The sequence below is a fragment of the Labrus bergylta genome, chromosome 18 (genome assembly GCF_963930695.1).
Source record: "Labrus bergylta chromosome 18, fLabBer1.1, whole genome shotgun sequence".
Lineage (NCBI taxonomy): Eukaryota > Metazoa > Chordata > Actinopteri > Labriformes > Labridae > Labrus > Labrus bergylta.
In genome coordinates this window covers 22,519,438-22,537,576 of record NC_089212.1, presented here as the reverse complement: position 1 = coordinate 22,537,576, position 18,139 = coordinate 22,519,438, and the positions used below count along the sequence as shown (strand labels likewise).

Here is an 18,139-nt window from a genome sequence, read left to right as displayed (position 1 = left end):
GGAGGAGGGAAAGAGATACGGAGGTGCAGAATCACAAATTTGGCGTGTCACATGGTCAAACAGAGAAGATTTACGACTGATCGGGTTCCACATCGGCAACATGGTGTTGTGGCTTCAGAATGCTAGGTATGGGAGTGAGATCAGACTCCGGCTTTAGTTTGTACACCCTTTCTGGCAACTGCAGCCAGAGTGACTGACTGAAGATGGCAGTGTTATCGGGGGGGCTTGGCGTTGGAGCATGTGGTTGTCAAGTCTTTTAACATCGTACTGCAGGTTGCAAAGATTTCCATTCCACTGAACATGCAACCTTAATGTTGATGTTTTTTCCCCAAAAATGTGGAAAAAAAGATGCAGAAGAAGACATGCCAAAAAAAAGAGGCAGGTTTGTCATGAAAACAAAAAGACATGTAAAAACTTAACATTAAAAGAAAAACAATACAGGTATGCAGAAACCTGAACCTGCTAATTCAAAAAAAAAAAAAAACAAGCCCCTCTTTTCATTTTTATTTCTTCGTCTACAGTCAGGATCTTTGATTTACTCACCGGTGACATCATGGAGACCACAGCTATTTTTATTGGATGGTAAATGGCCAGCTCTGCTCCAATGCTATGCCACCTGTCCAATCCACAGCACTCAACAATCCTCTGGGAAGGGAAAAAAAAAAAAAAAACAAACACCCAAAAACGATTGAGAGTTGAAAGGCAGAATATGATACACGGCATGCCATGCTACTGTCCTGCGCATGTTTCACAGGTCAAATGTCTTGTCACTGCTACTGGTTTCATCCCCTGTTTGTCTGTGATATTCTTACACTGAGTACACGCCGCTCTGTCCTCAGCTGCTACTTCGACGCACAGCTACTCATAGAAATGCCTTTTTTGTGTTTCACTTAGAATACATTTTGCAACAAAAAATTAAAAAACAAATGTCCCCCCTGAGGAAGACGTTTGGTTCTCTCGACCCCCCATAGGGGTGACACGTGTGTAGCCTATGACTCCAAGGGTGATATTAGTCAATGTGTTTCTTTTGGTGCCATTTAGTCACATGCCATCTGACCAACCTTTGGCCATTAAAAAATAAGTAGTAGCTTGGAAGGCCGTGCATGATGTCGACTTTAAGTAGAAAAGTAACTAATGGTTCTGTAAATATGAACAACACAGACTACAGGTAGTATTTGCTCATCTGCAGCCGCCGCCATGCTGGAAATCTTGTTTCAGCCTAACCTTCAGTCAACCAAACCACAGGCTTAGAGCTGGAGCTGAGGCGGGTTTTAAGCCCACCTGTCAATCATGTGCGCTTCGCATCTAACTATGGATAACACGTATCGTTCATAAAACCAAAACGGATGTGTTATAAAAAAAAACTCATCCCCCGTACAGTGTGTGCCCATGATGACAATAACTAATCGGACCTATTTCGTTTTTTGTACCATGATGTAAACATGTTTATTTCTGCTGGAAAAAAAAAAAGGCTTTTGTGAATGTGGTGTGTATGTGACCTCTGGTGCTTTTGCAGCCAGCCTCTAGTGGACACTTGACGAACTGCAGGATTTGGTACTTCTTCTTTGGCTTCATTTTTCAACACCTGAGGATGCTGCTTGGGTTAAATTCACCTCCCACTTTGGGACATAGCAACAAAAATGAACAAGATCTTGTCTTGAGATAAAATCTGTTAGGAATTTGTGCTATAGAATAGAATAGAATAGAATTACTTTATTGATCCCAAACTGGGAAATTGTGGCGCTACAGCAGCAGGTTATCCAAACACACAATATTAGCAAATTTAAACACAATATAATATTAAATACAAAGTAAATACGCACTAAAAATATCAAAACTAAGAATGTGAATATATACAACCAGGATTTAACTAAGCATTACTAGTCTTCTATACAAATAAAGATTGATTGATTGAGTGTATGACCCAGAAATATGGTTAGATCCAGTCAAGTGCTTGTTCTGCTCCATTGTGACCCATAGCTCAGTCTGCAGGGATTTGGGTTGGGAATCAGAGGGTTGCTGATTCTAGTCCCTGTGCACTCCAAATTTGGAAAGTAGTCTGGTTGCTGGAGAGATGCCAGTTCACTTCCTGAGCACTGCTGAGGTGCACCTGAGCAAAGCACCATCCCTCAGGAGCGCTTGCTGTAGGCATCCCCCTCACTCTGACATCTCTCCATTTAATGCACGTCTAAGCTCCTGTTTGTGTGTGTGTTTTATTTCATCCTATGTGTGTGTAGCATGTGCAACAACAGAGTGTAAAATAACATTTCCCCTCACGGTATTAATACAGTATATCTTCTTCTTCTGGGTTTTTGTTTAACCCGGCAGTCTTCTGAGTGTGAGTCGTTTATAAAAAAAAGTATACATAGGTCAAATTTAAGTCATTCATAGATCACTGGATAAAATAACGTTTTATTTTTTAAAACATAAAAGCATTGTTTGCTTACAGAACCCTCTTATGAGTCTGATGTATTCTGTTTGTGAGGGTCTTTGAATGAGCAGGTATACGCTTGGTGAAAAGGCTGTTTATATAGAGAAGCATCTAATTAGTGTTGAAATGAGCTCAGGCAGACGCCAAAACAAAAGGGCACCTTACAAATAAGAAGGTTTTGTAAACCAATGGTTAAGCATCCTTGAATGGATCTGCTGATGAAATGTCTTTTATGTAAAATAAAAGTGAGTAGCGTAGCTTTTAGTGCAGATTCAATGGAAGACAAACAGAGGCCTACTGCTGAATGGATATGTGTGATTAATTGACACCCACACAGACGCTTTTGACCTCACAGCTTTACTTACATCACTAACTCATGACTGTGATGAGGAGTCCCCCTTGTGGCAGGGGAATGTATCAGCAAGTATGGTCTCATTTCAGAGAAGGGTCCTGAAAAAGAATGGAGGTCGTTATTCTTTGAAGTGACGCTAGTGGGTGATAGAGGGTTTAAAAAAGGAGCAAACGAAAGGCTGTTTAACACAACTGTTCTTTAAACGATGGTAAACGTCTCTGGATACAGATAAAAAAATACTCTGAGATACCTTTATATATTAGGCTTTGAAAAACAAAATGTTAACTATTCAATCAAAATGACCGAATCCCATTAAAAGAGAACTTAATATAGAAGATATAAAGCTTCTAATAATAGCCAGGCTTTTATATATTTGACCCTGCCTTCATTTGGGACGTATTCAATACAAGATGGGCCGTAAGGGGACATATTATGGAAAATCCAGTTCTACAGTGTTTTTGAACATATATTTGAGTAACTTGAGTGTCTACCCATCCAGTCCTTTGTCAATATTAATGCAATGGACAGGAATCCAGGCTTTCTAAGTAGCCAATAAGGAAGAAAGTTAATCATAATAACAGTGTAATTAATCAATCATAATAACAATGGCCAGAGAACTGTGTGGTTTTCTGCAAAAATCTCAAGATCTGGATGTAAATTATCTCAAGACGTGTTACAGTTATTTGACAAAGCATGATGTTTTATTTGATATGGGGCTTTTAATCTAAAAAAAATGTTTTCATGTTTAAAGATCACTGAGATGACTGTTACTGTCTTAAGGCTGATGCCTTAAACCAAACTTCAAACTTAAACCAATAACAACATTTATCTTAAAGTCATCTGCTGTTAATGGCCCTCCTGGCCACTGATAATAAATAAGAAATAGCATTTTCTCATTCTTAAGACTTTTTAAGACTCATTATTTCAGCCCCACATTTCCTCAGCTGCTCATTTACTTTGTACTACTGTTTTGTTTTTTTATCTTGTCCACAATCACAAAAACCTGACTAACGTTTTCATATTAAGTGCCTGTGTAGGAGCCATTTTATGTTTATTGTTGGCATGTCATATACTGTAATTATAGATTTATCTTGATATATTATTTTCAACACTAGAGACACTGAATGCACAGGGATGTGTGTGGATATTTAGAGGCATAGGTGACAGGAAGGGGAAGGTAGGGGGAGCACATTTCACAGTTCTCACCAGACAGGAATTCATGGTACAGGCCAGCACTCAGACAAGCAACAGGTATTCTACGTTTTCACTTGAAATTGTAATAATAATAATAAAAATAACTTTATTTATATAACACAGGTTTACAAAGTGCTTTGACAAACAGCAAAAACAAGAACAAACTAAACCAAACACAGAAGAACACAAACAACAGCAAGAACATAACAAATGCAAAATACTCAAAATAATTAAATACAAGAACCCATAGTACACGATACCCAACAGACATATATAACCGGACAATCACAAGAACCAACATAAGAACCATCATAAGAACCATCACAAGAACCATCATAAGAACCATCACAAGAACCAACATAAGAACCATCACAAGAACCATCACAAGAACCATCACAAGAACCATCATAAGAACCAACATAAGAACCATCATAAGAACCATCACAAGAACCAACATAAGAACCATCATAAGAACCATCACAAGAACCAACATAAGAACCATCACAAGAACCATCACAAGAACCAACATAAGAACCATCACAAGAACCATCACAAGAACCATCACAAGAACCATCATAAGAACCATCACAAGAACCATCACAAGAACCATCATAAGAACCAACATAAGAACCATCATAAGAACCATCACAAGAACCATCATAAGAACCAACATAAGAACCAACATAAGAACCATCACAAGAACCATCACAAGAACCATCACAAGAACCATCACAAGAACCATCATAAGAACCAACATAAGAACCATCACAAGAACCATCACAAGAACCATCACAAGAACCATCATAAGAACCAACATAAGAACCATCATAAGAACCATCACAAGAACCAACATAAGAACCATCACAAGAACCATCACAAGAACCATCATAAGAACCAACATAAGAACCATCATAAGAACCATCACAAGAACCAACATAAGAACCATCATAAGAACCATCACAAGAACCAACATAAGAACCATCATAAGAACCATCACAAGAACCAACATAAGAACCATCACAAGAACCATCACAAGAACCAACATAAGAACCCAGGCAAAACAAGAACCCAACAACACAAGTTGAGACCAAGAGGACCAAAGATTTAAAAACAAACTAAAAGAGCTAAAAGCAAATAAAAAGATAACAGCAATAAGAAGGTAAGAACAGTAAAAGAAATAAGTGGTTAAAGGATTAAAAAAATAAAAATAATAAACTATAATATTAATAAAAATAAAATATAAATATAAATGTAAAACATAAATAGACAAAGTAAGTAAGATACGAAATTACCTAGTTAAAACATAAGAGGAGTTAAGATAAGAACATAAATACGAGATAAGAGCATAAATAAAGAGCATAAATAAAAGGACAGTAAGAAGTAAAAGAAGATAAAAGTATGTATGTTTTGTTCTCATATCGGCATCAATTTACTTCAATAAACCTTCAACTCAACTATAATTACTGCTGGAAAATCATTGTTTGCATGTGCGTAAGACTTCATCCCTACCTGTGTATTAATGGCAATAAATAGGAATAATGGAAAAATTGGAAAATTGCCATTACACCCTGTGTGTCCTAGTCTAAGTCTTGTTATGATCGTTTACTCTTTCCTATTGTTTTAATTTTCTCCCGCTTTTTGTTAAACTTTATAAAGATGACGTCGTGTATATTATGTGTTGTCTACATTCATTAATTTGTAAGGCCTTTTTATATGAGGGACAAAAAAATTACTAAAGTATAAATAAATAAATAAATTGATAAATAAATAAATGTTAGGAGAAATGCATACAATAATGTATAAATAAATAATTAAATAAATAAATGCATCAATAAATATATAAATAAATATATAAATGCTGAAAATAATACATCAATAAATAAATAATAAATACACTTTGTTAATGAAAAAGGCTATTTATATATGTATTGTATTGTATGTATTTATTAATTTATTAGTGTTCCAATTTATTTCTACAGTTATATATATGTATCAATGCATACATTTCCACATTAATTGAGGTATTCATTTATTTCCGTATTTTTACATTTACACATCTATTTATTTCTGTGTCCAGGTCGTAAGAGGAAAAGTATTTATGTAAATTTGCTTCTGTCTGTTTTTCAAAATTTACCAATCCTACTTCAGTAATGCTAGGACGGCCCACTTAATTTACATATTTACTTTTCCTTGTATAACATGGACACAGAAATACATAAATAAATGTATGAATATATTTATTTATATATACATTTTTATATGAATTGTTGCATTTATATATATATTTATTTATTTATTTATTTATTTATTTATTTATTTATTTATTTATTTATTTATTTAATTATTTATACATTATTGTATGCATTTCTCCCAACATTTATTGATTTATTGATTTATTTATACCAGGGGTCTCCAACCTTTTTTCATCTGAGAGCTACTTTCAAAAAGTGAAAGTGGCCAAGGGCTAATTGCATCAAATCGCTTGCATTTATTTACATAGCTCAGCTGAATTAAGCTACTGTTTGTACATGTGTGAAATTGCAATAAGCCAATGCTTATCAACAATCTTAAATTCACATAAATGTCCAAGAAAACATTAGTACTTCTTACTTGTTTTTATGGGCCAAATATATGAATAGTAGGAAGAGGTGCATTTACCGTCGTCAGATTTTTATTTTTATTTTTAACACAGTCGGTCAACCTATAGGCGAGCTACTGAAAACCTACCAGTAGCTCCCGAGCTACATGTTGGAGACCCCTGATTTATACTTTAGTCATTTTTTGTCCCTCATATTTTTACATACTTCAGTAATTTTAGGACGGCCCACTTAATTTACATATTTACTTTTCCTTGTATATAATAATAATAGACTTTATTTGGCATGGACATCACAGATACATTGGACGAACCAGATGCATTGTTTAAGTGTTTTAGCAAGCATGCTAGTTCTCAACACCTGTCCACAGGAGGCTTTTGAAAATTAAACAATTAAGATTTATGCCAGTGGGCAGAGAGTTCCAAAGTTTTGCCCCCTTTGCAGAGAAAGCAGACTGGCCAAAGGATGTCTTGTACATTGGGACAAAACAATCACCGCTGATGGAGGCTCGTGTGACTGCCCTACGAGAGCTCTGACGCCTAATGGCTAATTCAGATAACAGTGGAGACACATGATTATTTACACATTTAAAAAACAGTCTAAGATTACTAAAATTCATAAAATTGTCAAAGGTGGAAAGGTTGTGTTTTTTTAAAATGCTGCAGTGATGCCATCTCATAGGTTTCTGGTCCATGACTTTTATTGTCTGCTTATATAAAGAAACAATAGGTTTTAATGTAGTTGGAGAAGTTTGGGACCATGATGTGAAAAAATCATTGCATGCATGTATAATTTGGCAGTTTGACATGAAATGTCCCTTCTAATAAAACGAAAACAATTTAGATTCAGTTTGACCTTCTTCACAATGTACTTAACCTGACTATCAAATTTTAAATTCTCATCCATGATGATGCCTAGATACTTAACTTCTTTTTACTACTTCAATTGCTTCATTCTTAATCTGTACCTCAAATACATCGTTTCCAGATCTATTACGTATGGAGAAGCACATGGCAACAGTTTTCTTAACATTAATAGTTAAATGAGACAACTCGAGCCATTTGGAAACATTACGTAATGCCTCTGTTAGGTGTTCACCTGCTAAGCTAGCTGTTTTAGTGGACACATGGATAACGGTATCATCTGCATACATCTGGCAGTTGGTGCCTGGACAGCAGTTTGGTAGGTCATTGATGTACATTGAGAATAACAGTGGACCAAGTACAGACCCTTGTGGTACTCCCATACTGTTGGCATGCAGATGAAACTTCACCCCATTGACCCTAACACATTGCTGTCTCCCCCCCAGGTAAAATTTAAACCACTGCAGAGCTTCTGATGACATTTGGAATTGCTTTAATTTATTCAGTAAAATAGTGCGATTGACAGTGTCAAAGGCCTTTTTCAGGTCCAAGAACACTGCCCCGACAACATTTCCTTTATCCAGTGGAGCTTTAATATTTTCAAGCAAATAGCAGTTTGCTGTTTCAGTGGAATATTTTTGTCTAAACCCAAACTGCTGTGGATGAAGCAATTGGTTAGACTCTAAATGTTCCATCAATTGCTCAGCTACAATTTTCTCCAGAATCTTTGAGACTACAGGGAGAATAGCAATAGGCCTGTAATTACTTGCTGATGTCCTTGTCTCCTGATTTAAAAACTGGGGTAATTATTGCAGTTTTCCAGCTATCTGGGATTTTTTTTGTTTGTATTGACAGGTTGACTAAGTAAGTAATTGGCTCCAACAAATAGCTCTGGTGTTTTTTGATTAATGCAGCATGAAGGTTATGAATATCCTTTGACGTGGAGTTACTCATGTTCGAAATCATCTTTTTAACTTTGTCATGTGATACAAAAGGAGTCTGTGCGATCATGGTCAGGTTCTTCGGGAGATGACTCTGTAGTTTTGAAATGACTCGCTAACTCTTGTACACTCTCAATAAAAAAGCTATGAAAAACATTTGCAATAGACTCGTTACTATGAATTAAATTATCACAGACTTTAAGACAGTTTATTTTGGGGTGCTTTTGCTTACTGGAGTTAGTTAGTTTGTTTATGTGTTGCCACAATTTAGAACTACTGCCACTGGCCTCTTCATGTGGCCGTATAACATGGACACAGAAATACATAAATAAATATATGAATATATTTATTTATGTATTTTTTTACATGAATTGTTACATTTATATATATATATTTATTGATGCATTTATTTAATTATTTATACATTATGGTATGCATTTCTCCCAACATTTATTTATTTATACTTTAGTCATTTTTTGTCCCTCATATTTTTACATGTGGTTCCATATTGCCGTGCATTGACCGAGCACTTGCTCCTCCGCGCCACTAGGGGGCGCTTGTCCGCTGCGAATAAATGCCTTCGTGGGTTGACCAGGGCCGCCCAGCCATGTTGAGGAGTCTGTCAAGCAAACTGCAGCCCGCCATTGTGTAGAAAGCAGGCACTGTAGAGAAGATAGGGGCGCTTGGCTAAAACTCTTTAACACCGAGACCTATTCCACCACTTTCTTTTTTTTTTTTTTTTTAAGGAGTTAATAAAGTTACACAGGCTTCCGGGGGGGAAAGACATGTCAGCCAGCAGCCTTCTTCAGCAGGTAAAGAAAGGTATTCACTGAACCTATTTTTTTTTTTTTTTTTTTTTTTTTTTTTTTCTTACGAGGGCCAAAAAAATTCTCAGCGTCGCGACGGCTAGCGAGGTTAGCTTAGCTCCGAGGCAGCGGCCGTGGCTCCGTAGTGCAGCAGTATAGGCCTGACCACCTGCTTTAAAAAAAAAGGAAACCCCCCCCGACTGCTCAAATATATCATCACCTTCATCTATTATTTTTTTCCCCTTCCTCTCTTCGCATAAATCAAACCTTCATGAATCACCTGGACCCAATCCAGAGACCGAAAGGCCAAGCTAATAAAGGTAAGCGGCTAATATTGTCTTCAGTGAATGCGGGTCTTTTTTTTTTTACATACTGGTGCGGCTTTGAAAATCAGGCCTTGTGTGTTTTTTGTGCTTCAAATACGTGACTTTGACTCGACGTGTAACTACCACACGTGTCACTACAGTGTTTCAACCTTTATCTTGTAGTCAATACTTTCGTTTTATCCCTGAAACTGCGCTTCACAGTTAGCATTAGCTCCCCCTTGTTGAGTTAGCATTGAATGGCAACATGATGCACATCAGCATCCCCCCTTTTTTTTTTTCCTGGTTGCACATGCATCAGCCTTTTTTCGTTGCACTGACTTCCTTTCTAATCGGGTCTAATGTGCACATGTTTGCAGTGCAGAGCCACAGGTGCCCCCCCCTCCATCACACCTGGCCCCTCTTTTTAAAGCAGAAAGTCCCGTCATGTTGAACGGAGTCTTGGCGCTTCGTTTTAACACGGAGACGCTGCGCACTGCACGCAGCTAGCCTCAGAGCTAACATGCTAACTGTGTGCTAAGTCAACCCACCGAGAATGACACGTCTTCCGACATGTGGGTCCGAATGGGCCGCGCACTTTCCCGTCATCGTGCTTTTCAGACTTTTGAATTAAGACAGCGTATATTTACTGTACATACGGGTACTTTGTCCGACCTTTCCCTGTGCAGGAAAGCGGTTCAAATAGGTCCTCAAACATTAGAAACACCAGTCACAACAGAGAGCACAACTAATGATGTAACACTGCTTTCTCCTGTATTAAATGTGCTATCAGCTCATCTCTTGGTAATGAATATTTTAACTAGGGGTTCTTTTTTATCTTGCATTTTGTTGTATTAAATGAGCACTTTTTAAATATTCCCTTTGGCTGATTCATCCAGTTATGAAAGCTGAAGTTGGGTAACCTGAAGCACATAGATCAGTTATAATGTGTGATTGTCTGATCATGCCCCATGCATGAGTGCTTTTCCTCGTGTACTCATAAATGGTTACAGGGAGTGGTTTTGTTATGTAACAGGTGTGATAAGGCTGATGTTAAATGGCCAGATAAAGTAATGTCACATGGACTTGGACTTCCTGTTTACACCAATGTTGTCTTCCTTTTTCTTTTTTTTTCCAGTGCAAAACGGAGCTGTGACCCAAAAGGATACTTTGAATGACGATGAGTTTGAGCCTTACCTGAACACTCAGGCCAGACAGGTATGTTTGTGTTGATGTCTTTTCAGTCACTTTTTTTTTCTTTACTTCTAGTAATCAAAAGACTGAAGCACTTTTATATTAGTTTAGGTTCATGGTTAGTCATAATCTTTGTAGAGCCACAAGATAAGGCGTCTGATTTCTTAATCTAAGTAGCATGTGTCCACAGTCGTCTGTAATATTAGCCCGGGTCAGTTCCTAAATGCTTGTGTGATCTAAATACTGATTTGGAAGTTTCACTCAGAGCATCATTCATACTTAAAGGCTATTTTGACATGATAAATAGTGGGAATATTTAGTGGAGGTAGGGGATTGTCTAGGATGTTTCACATGCAGCATATTATTAGTACTGAGTCAGTACATGACAAAGCCCATCAATTTCTTGGTTTGTTCAGTGAGTTTTGTAGACTGTGTCAAAAAAGTGGCCTTGATGTTTCTTTTTCTGAGTTCACAACGTTGCATTTGCATTACCTGGTAGTACAGCAGAACCGTACGGATGTGCGGCTGGAGTGCACACTTTGTCATCGAGTGGTCTTGGATTTTATTTGCCTCAAACTATGTTGTAAAAATGGTGTTCCCCTTGTGTGGTAGCAGGTTCTGCCTGTGGAGTGTACATTTCCCTCCACTGTGAGGAATACACCGTCCTTTGGTTAAAGATATTGTGATACTTTTTCTTGTCTTTACACATCAGACAGCAGGGGGTTAAAGGGGTATAAAAACAGCCTCATACTGTGTGGCAAATTCTTGCTGTATTATAATTAAAATACAAAGTTATGTTGCTAACTATACTCATCTTTTCATCTTTCTTGAGCTGCTGTAACGCAAAAATTTCCCCCCATGGGGGATCAATAAAGTTTATCTTTATCTTTAATCTTGGTGTAGCATTTTGGATCTACAAGAATCAGGTATACATACAGTATGTCAAACAGAAGGTTATGTGTAAACATTGTTAATGTTTTATAACAGAATGAATTTAAGTGTTTATTGAAAAAAAAGATTTTGTTGGTTTTGCTTCGTTTTGCTTTTCTCTAAAATTATTTGTTTCTATTCCTGTTTAGAGCAATGCCTATACGGCCATGTCGGACTCGTACATGCCCAGCTACTACAGCCCCTCCATAGGATTTTCCTACTCCCTAAACGAGGCAGCATGGTCCACAGGTGGGGACCCTCCTATGCCTTACCTGGCCTCCTATGGACAGCTAAGCAATGGAGAGCCCCACTACCTCCCGGACGCTATGTTTGGCCAGCCAGGCCCCCTGGGGAACAACCCTTTCCTCGGCCAGCATGGTTTCAACTTCTTCCCCAGTGGCATCGACTTCTCAGCATGGGGCAATAACAGCTCTCAGGGACAGTCGGGGACACCGCAGAGCTCTGGCTACAGCAGCAGCTATGCCTATGCTCCTAGCTCGCTTGGAGGTGCTATGATCGATGGACAGTCCCCGTTTCCACCTGCTGCCAATGAGCCCCTGAACAAGGCACCTGGTATGAACAGCCTTGACCAGGGCATGGCAGGGCTTAAGATCGGCAGCGCTGCTCCTGGTGGTAATGGGGACATGGCTCCTAAGGTGGTGGGCTCTGGATTATCTGGTGGGGGTCCCCTTGGCCCTGTATCATCTGTAGGACCTCCAATCATGCCTCCTGTCTCAATTGCCCCTGCCAAGCCCGCCTCCTGGGCCGATATTGCCAGCAAGCCAGCAAAGCCTCAACCCAAGCTGAAAACTAAGGGTGGCATGGCAGGTGCCAATTTGCCCCCTCCGCCCATTAAACACAATATGGACATCGGCACTTGGGACAACAAGGGCACCATGCCTAAAGCTGCCGCCCCTCAGCAGGTGCCCTCTATTCCGAGCAATGGGCAGCCGCCCAACCAGGCTTCCCCACAACCTGGAGCTACTGCAGCAGGGAACCCACAAATGCCCCTCAGCAATGGACAGATGGTGCCGCCTGTTTCCCAGATGGGGCAGCATCACCTTCCACCCAGTGGACAACCAGGTATGGGTCAAATGCCCCAGCCTCCTCTCTCCCAGGGTCCTACTCCACCAAGCCAACAGCAGCAACCCTCTCAACCTACTCGTTGGGTTCCTCCACGGAATCGGGCAAATGGATTTGGGGATGGCAGTGGGAATGGTACAGGCCAGTCTCCTCCCACCTCCTCTGGTGTGGGTGTGGTTCCTGGGGTCCCCTCTGAGCCACATCCAGTCTTAGAGAAATTGCGCATGGTCAACAATTATAACCCCAAGGACTTTGACTGGAACCCGAAGGCGGGCAGGGTGTTTATCATCAAGAGCTACTCCGAGGATGACATCCACCGCTCCATCAAGTACAACATCTGGTGCAGCACGGAGCATGGCAACAAGAGGCTGGACGCTGCTTACCGTTCATTGGGTGGCAAAGGGCCGCTTTATCTTCTGTTCAGTGTCAATGGGAGCGGGCACTTCTGTGGTGTAGCAGAAATGCGCTCACCCGTGGACTACAACACGTCTGCTGGCGTGTGGTCACAGGACAAGTGGAAGGGTCGTTTCGATGTGCGCTGGATCTTCGTTAAGGACGTTCCTAACAGTCAGCTTAGGCACATTCGGCTGGAGAACAACGAAAATAAGCCTGTGACCAACTCTCGGGACACACAAGAGGTACCGCTGGACAAAGCCAGGCAGGTGCTAAAGATCATCGCTGGATACAAACACACCACTTCCATCTTTGATGACTTTTCTCACTACGAGAAGCGTCAGGAGGAGGAAGAGTGTGTGAAAAAGGTAACAAAGTTACAGTTGAATAATGTAAATGATGAATGATCTTACCTGATGTTGAAAGGGTTCAGTCTATGATGCTTGTTTGGGTGTTTGTATGCATGTAAAGCTGTTTTTTTCATGCAAAGGGTTTTTGGAAAATGTGAAGGATTCACGGTTGAAATGACATCGTTTCCTGAATTTTTTTTGTAAACAAAACAGAATATTGGGATTTATTTCACTGTGATGTGCGGTTTTCCTGTCAATTGAAGAATGAACTTCAGAAATAATTTTGGTGCAGGATATTCACCCAATGTTTATTTTGTAAATGACAATATCAGATGATTCCTCAAGTACAAATCTGATAAGTGAAATAATTGGTTTCCATTTGAAACTTTTGTCAGGGGAGCATTAAATGTCATTTAATATTAGAAATCAAACTAACTTTTTTATATTCAGAATCAGGTTTTATTGCCAAGTACATTTACACATACAATGAATTTGACTTGGTGTATTGGTGCTAGACAATGAACTAAAGGAAATAAAGCAGAACTAGCAACAAATAATACAGTATAAGATATTACAATATATAAAATAGAATTTAAAAATGTAAAAAAAAATACAGTTAAATGTGGTGTTCAAGACATAATTTTTTTACCTTATTTTCCCTACAAGTCTTATACTGCTGCTACCAGTATGAAACGGAGGGTTTTTAATGGTTCTATCTGAAGTTTGTCACAGACATGCACTGTCATGACCTAAAGTGCAGCCACCTCCATAACCTGCTGCATGCAACTTAACACCTATTTGTTGTGGTATAGTAAGAGGCCGCTTTGCTGCACAAAGCATGCTGGGATACATGGTGACGGGTACCAGGCTGACGATGCCACTTTATAACAGCTTGTCTCCCTCATTGGGTCATAATCATGCATTTCAGGAAATGTTGGCATACTGTTGAGTAAATAAACCCTGTGGGATGGACGCTGGTTTGATTGGAAAGACTCCTCAATTAAAGAAACAAAGCGACCAGCGGATCTGGTCAGCTCCACTCTGGGCTAATTGGCAGCAGGTCTGTGTATCTGTACTTCACAACTGTCGATGTAACTTCAGACAGAGAGCTGGACAACCGTACCAGTAGCCAACAGTATAGACTCTCCACACGATGAAAATGATGCTTCTAGAAAGAGCTACACATCTGCACAGAAGTTCACTTTTGCAGAAAGACGGTTGAATCATTTTGTCCCTCTGGGAGACCCCCCCCCAAAAAAAAAAAAAAAAATACACTGCTTCTTATATTCTGGTGTGACTTATATTTCTGGTTTTAAGGTGAATGAAATCCATTCTTAGGACTTTTTATTGTGGCACTGACAGCATCAACATATGGAGACAAATAGAACAGTAAATATGCATTTTAGCTTCCAAATTGTGAGAATCCTTTTGAATTGTTTTCAGGACTTATTTATCATGAAAGGGTCACTGTTTGATACTTGGGATCAAGGGCCTATGTCGCTGTATTACACATAAAACCAGACAGGATTTCATGTGACAGAGGAACACATTCAGGGAAAATGATGCCAAGATATCACACCTGCTTGGCTTCTACAAAACAAACGTGTTTTCTCAATTGCTAATATTTGTCCACTCCCTCTCAGTTGTAGCTACATTTTTTTTAAATGCAGAAAGCTTTTTTTTTTTTTTGCCAAGAACTGTTTTAGTTGGATCTACTTTGACTTTGCGCCATCTTTGTATATTTTGGTTGTGCTTAGAAACGTCATGTAAAGCATGTTAAGTCTATAGAAAAGCAGCGCTTAGTGTGAACGGCTGGTTGCTTAAAGGAAACATGTGTCTTACACCCAAGATAGAAGGTCAGATCCCCAATCAGCACAATTGAGCTTATGTTGTGCATTTTTTTTTACGTTTTGTTCTTGCTACCTACATTTAAAATCAAGACATCCAGACGTCTGTCCATTCACAACCATTGAACAGTCAGTGATATTGTTAAAATTGAATTATTCTGCAGGTTTGAACTTGGTGCATTGGTGTATTTTCATGTCAAAAAGATCTGTGATCATTGAATTTTAGAGACTTGTGAAGGTACAACAATCTCATGGAGCCTGAGAATCTCAAGGTCCTTCTTCTGCAGTTTAAAAAAGAACTGAATAATGTATTTATTAGTTGTCTCCTTACAAACACAGACCTGAGAGCCACAAGTAACCTGTGACTGTGATGACATACTGGTGGATAAAAAGCACCATTTCCATTTGATATATGGGGCATCAAAAAGGCTTTATTTAGAGCATGCATTTTTAATTCTCCCACATTATTTTAGATGAGCGGTTACTTCATGTCTTATGTCAAATATAGAACTTGTAAGGTTTGTCATGCGAGATTCTGTTATCTAATTCTTGTATGTTAGTGGGCAATGATTTAGTCTAACTTATGTCTTTGATCATGAACTGATATTTAATGCAAAGTTGAACGACTTTTGAAAATCCTCAACTCTTCCTCATCGTTCTGGGTTTTTTTTTAATTATTATTTTTTTAAGGCAAACTTTTTGACCACATTTGTGACTTACCATAGATCTGATTTTAAATCTAGTCTCTTGTTTTGTATGAACTTTGTCCAAGTGTGCTCAGTTTTTGCTCTTCTGTGTGACAGGTGGAAGTCCAAGGCAGTGAGCCATATCCCAGCAACCCAAGCAACAGGAGTCATTACAGGCTTCAGGTAAATAGCCTCACCTGTCGCTGTAGCAGTTCTTTTTTTTTTTTATAGTCCTTTTGATACGTGATTGATTTAAGTTTTATTGTGGTTTTACATTCACATGTTGGAGATTGTGAGTGTTTATAAGTCCATCATCTAAGACTCTACACAGTCGTTTGTTTAGTTAAGGATTGAACCAGACGACATTACAGCTCCTAACTTGTCTTTTTTTTTTTTCACCTTTTTTTCCTTCTAGGAGCGCCAAGGACGAGTCAAGTAACAGTTGGTGCTTTGGTCAAAAGGACTGCAATGGCCCACCCCTAAAGCCCTATCCACCCCATCATTACATCATTACATCCAGATCTCTAAGAAATTCTAATAGGGGTGAAGAATTAACCAAGGACAAAAAAAAAAACTAAATGAAGACTTTCTTGATTTCTTTTGACTTTAAAGACTTACTTCGAACTTGTAGTAAAAAGAAAAGGAAACAATTATCCATAGGACTACGACTAAATGCATAGCATCCTTAGGTGAAATCTTTTTTGCCCCACCCCCCCCCCATTCCACTACATACCCTCTCCCCCCCCTTGTATGCTGCTTTTTCCTTTCTTTTTTTTTTTTTAAATGAAAGGATCATCCTCTGTTTTTACGGTCCAAGAGCAAGCCTGCTTTTTCTCACACAAAAAAAAACCACACAAAATCCAATAGAAATGTGTAGTGTTGGCTGAATATAGTGTCCCAAAGTCGAGAATGGGCAGTTTGTCTCATTTTCTTTGTACACCCCACCCCTTCCCCCTCTCTCACCACGCTTGTCTTTCTGAGGATTGCGCCACATCTTCACCCAGGACTCAGTGGAGTGTCCTCGACGGAGTTTTCATCTTCTGCAACGATCCCGACTCCCGAGTCTGTTCTGTACATGCTCGTCATGTTTTGTTTGAGAAGACTGCAGGTGTTCACAATGGCCCTCTTGTTTTTGTTTTTTTCTCTCTTCCATGTATTGGGCTGAGTTTTTGGTGAAGGCAGATCTTGGAGAGGGAGAGTAGTGAAGGAGGGCGGGGAGGGAAGAGTGTGAAAGGGAAAGAAATGTTAAGTTGATGAGCCGTGCTCTGTGTTTAATTTTACGGTCTAAAAAAAAGAAATTGGGGCCCTCTGTTAACAGTCTTCATTGGACTTTATTTACCCTCTGTTCCTTTCTCTTGGACAAGTTAAAATCATCATTGCTTTGGGCTGCTTTCTTGTGTTTTTGTTTTTTCCTCCTTTCCTCAGTTTTCTAAAGACAGTGATGCGAGTGGCCTTGCCCCCACTCTTTCTATTAATCAGTTCAAAAGTAATAAATGTGGTATATTCAGCAGATCTGGTGTGCATTCCCCTTGTTTGACTGTAATGAAATGTGTCACGCAGTGTTGTCTGTACACTCTTCTCATCCGGTTTGTTCCTTCCCCAGACAGGTTTATGGGAATGATTGTTCGTCTGCTTACCTTCAGACTCGACCCGTCCGCTCTCTTCTCCTGCGCCACTGTACCCTGCTTTTTTTAATTTTTATTTTTTTTAATGTCCTCTGCTTTTCACGTCTTCTTCGCTCTCATTACCCATCTCTTGACTGCTCAGCCAACTTTACGTACTATATCACAATCAGCTTCCACCACTTCCAGAATGTCAATGTTGGTGAGTTACAAACAAACAAACAAACAAACAAAAAAACACAAGGTCCTCTTTCAGAACTACTGGCTTTTATTTGTGGCATAATAAAGATGCTCCACAAACTTGTGTGTGGGTATTCCTCCTTTTCCTGCGAGTCACTCGGGTGGCCTTCAGTACCTTTTGTTCTTGCTTGTCCCCCTACAGAACATAAATACCTGTTTCCATCCTGCCCTTGTGATTGTTTTGAGAGTACACCACTGCACTGCAACCTCTGAAATGTGTCCATCATGTAAAAGAGTAAAACGATGTCATTACAGTTAATTATGAAAGCTTTTCACATGTACGTGTCTGTCCTATACCTGCGTGTGAC

At 39.1% G+C, this 18,139-nt stretch overlaps 1 protein-coding gene across 1 annotated transcript; it reads left to right on the top strand.

The window, feature by feature from the left end:
- The first annotated feature begins 9,007 nt into the window (after window positions 1-9,007).
- Window positions 9,008-17,895, top strand: ythdf2 (YTH N6-methyladenosine RNA binding protein F2). Its single transcript, XM_065966264.1, has 5 exons — window positions 9,008-9,504; window positions 10,625-10,704; window positions 11,760-13,454; window positions 16,087-16,152; window positions 16,385-17,895. The coding sequence occupies exons 1-5, from the start codon at window positions 9,456-9,458 to the stop codon at window positions 16,406-16,408; spliced, it is 1,914 nt and encodes a 637-aa protein (XP_065822336.1). The 5' UTR covers window positions 9,008-9,455; the 3' UTR covers window positions 16,409-17,895.
- The last annotated feature ends 244 nt before the right edge of the window (window positions 17,896-18,139 follow it).

What these genes read in the sequence shown, in the direction of transcription:
- ythdf2 (XM_065966264.1), top strand. Translation starts at nt 9,456, where the DNA reads ATGAATCACCTGGACCCAATCCAGAGACCGAAAGGCCAAGCTAATAAA. An exon ending in GAAAGGCCAAGCTAATAAAG is followed by an intron (nt 9,505 to 10,624) that starts GTAAGCGGCTAA and finishes TTTTTTTTCCAG; the next exon opens with TGCAAAACGGAGCTGTGACC. An exon ending in AGGAAGAGTGTGTGAAAAAG is followed by an intron (nt 13,455 to 16,086) that starts GTAACAAAGTTA and finishes TCTGTGTGACAG; the next exon opens with GTGGAAGTCCAAGGCAGTGA.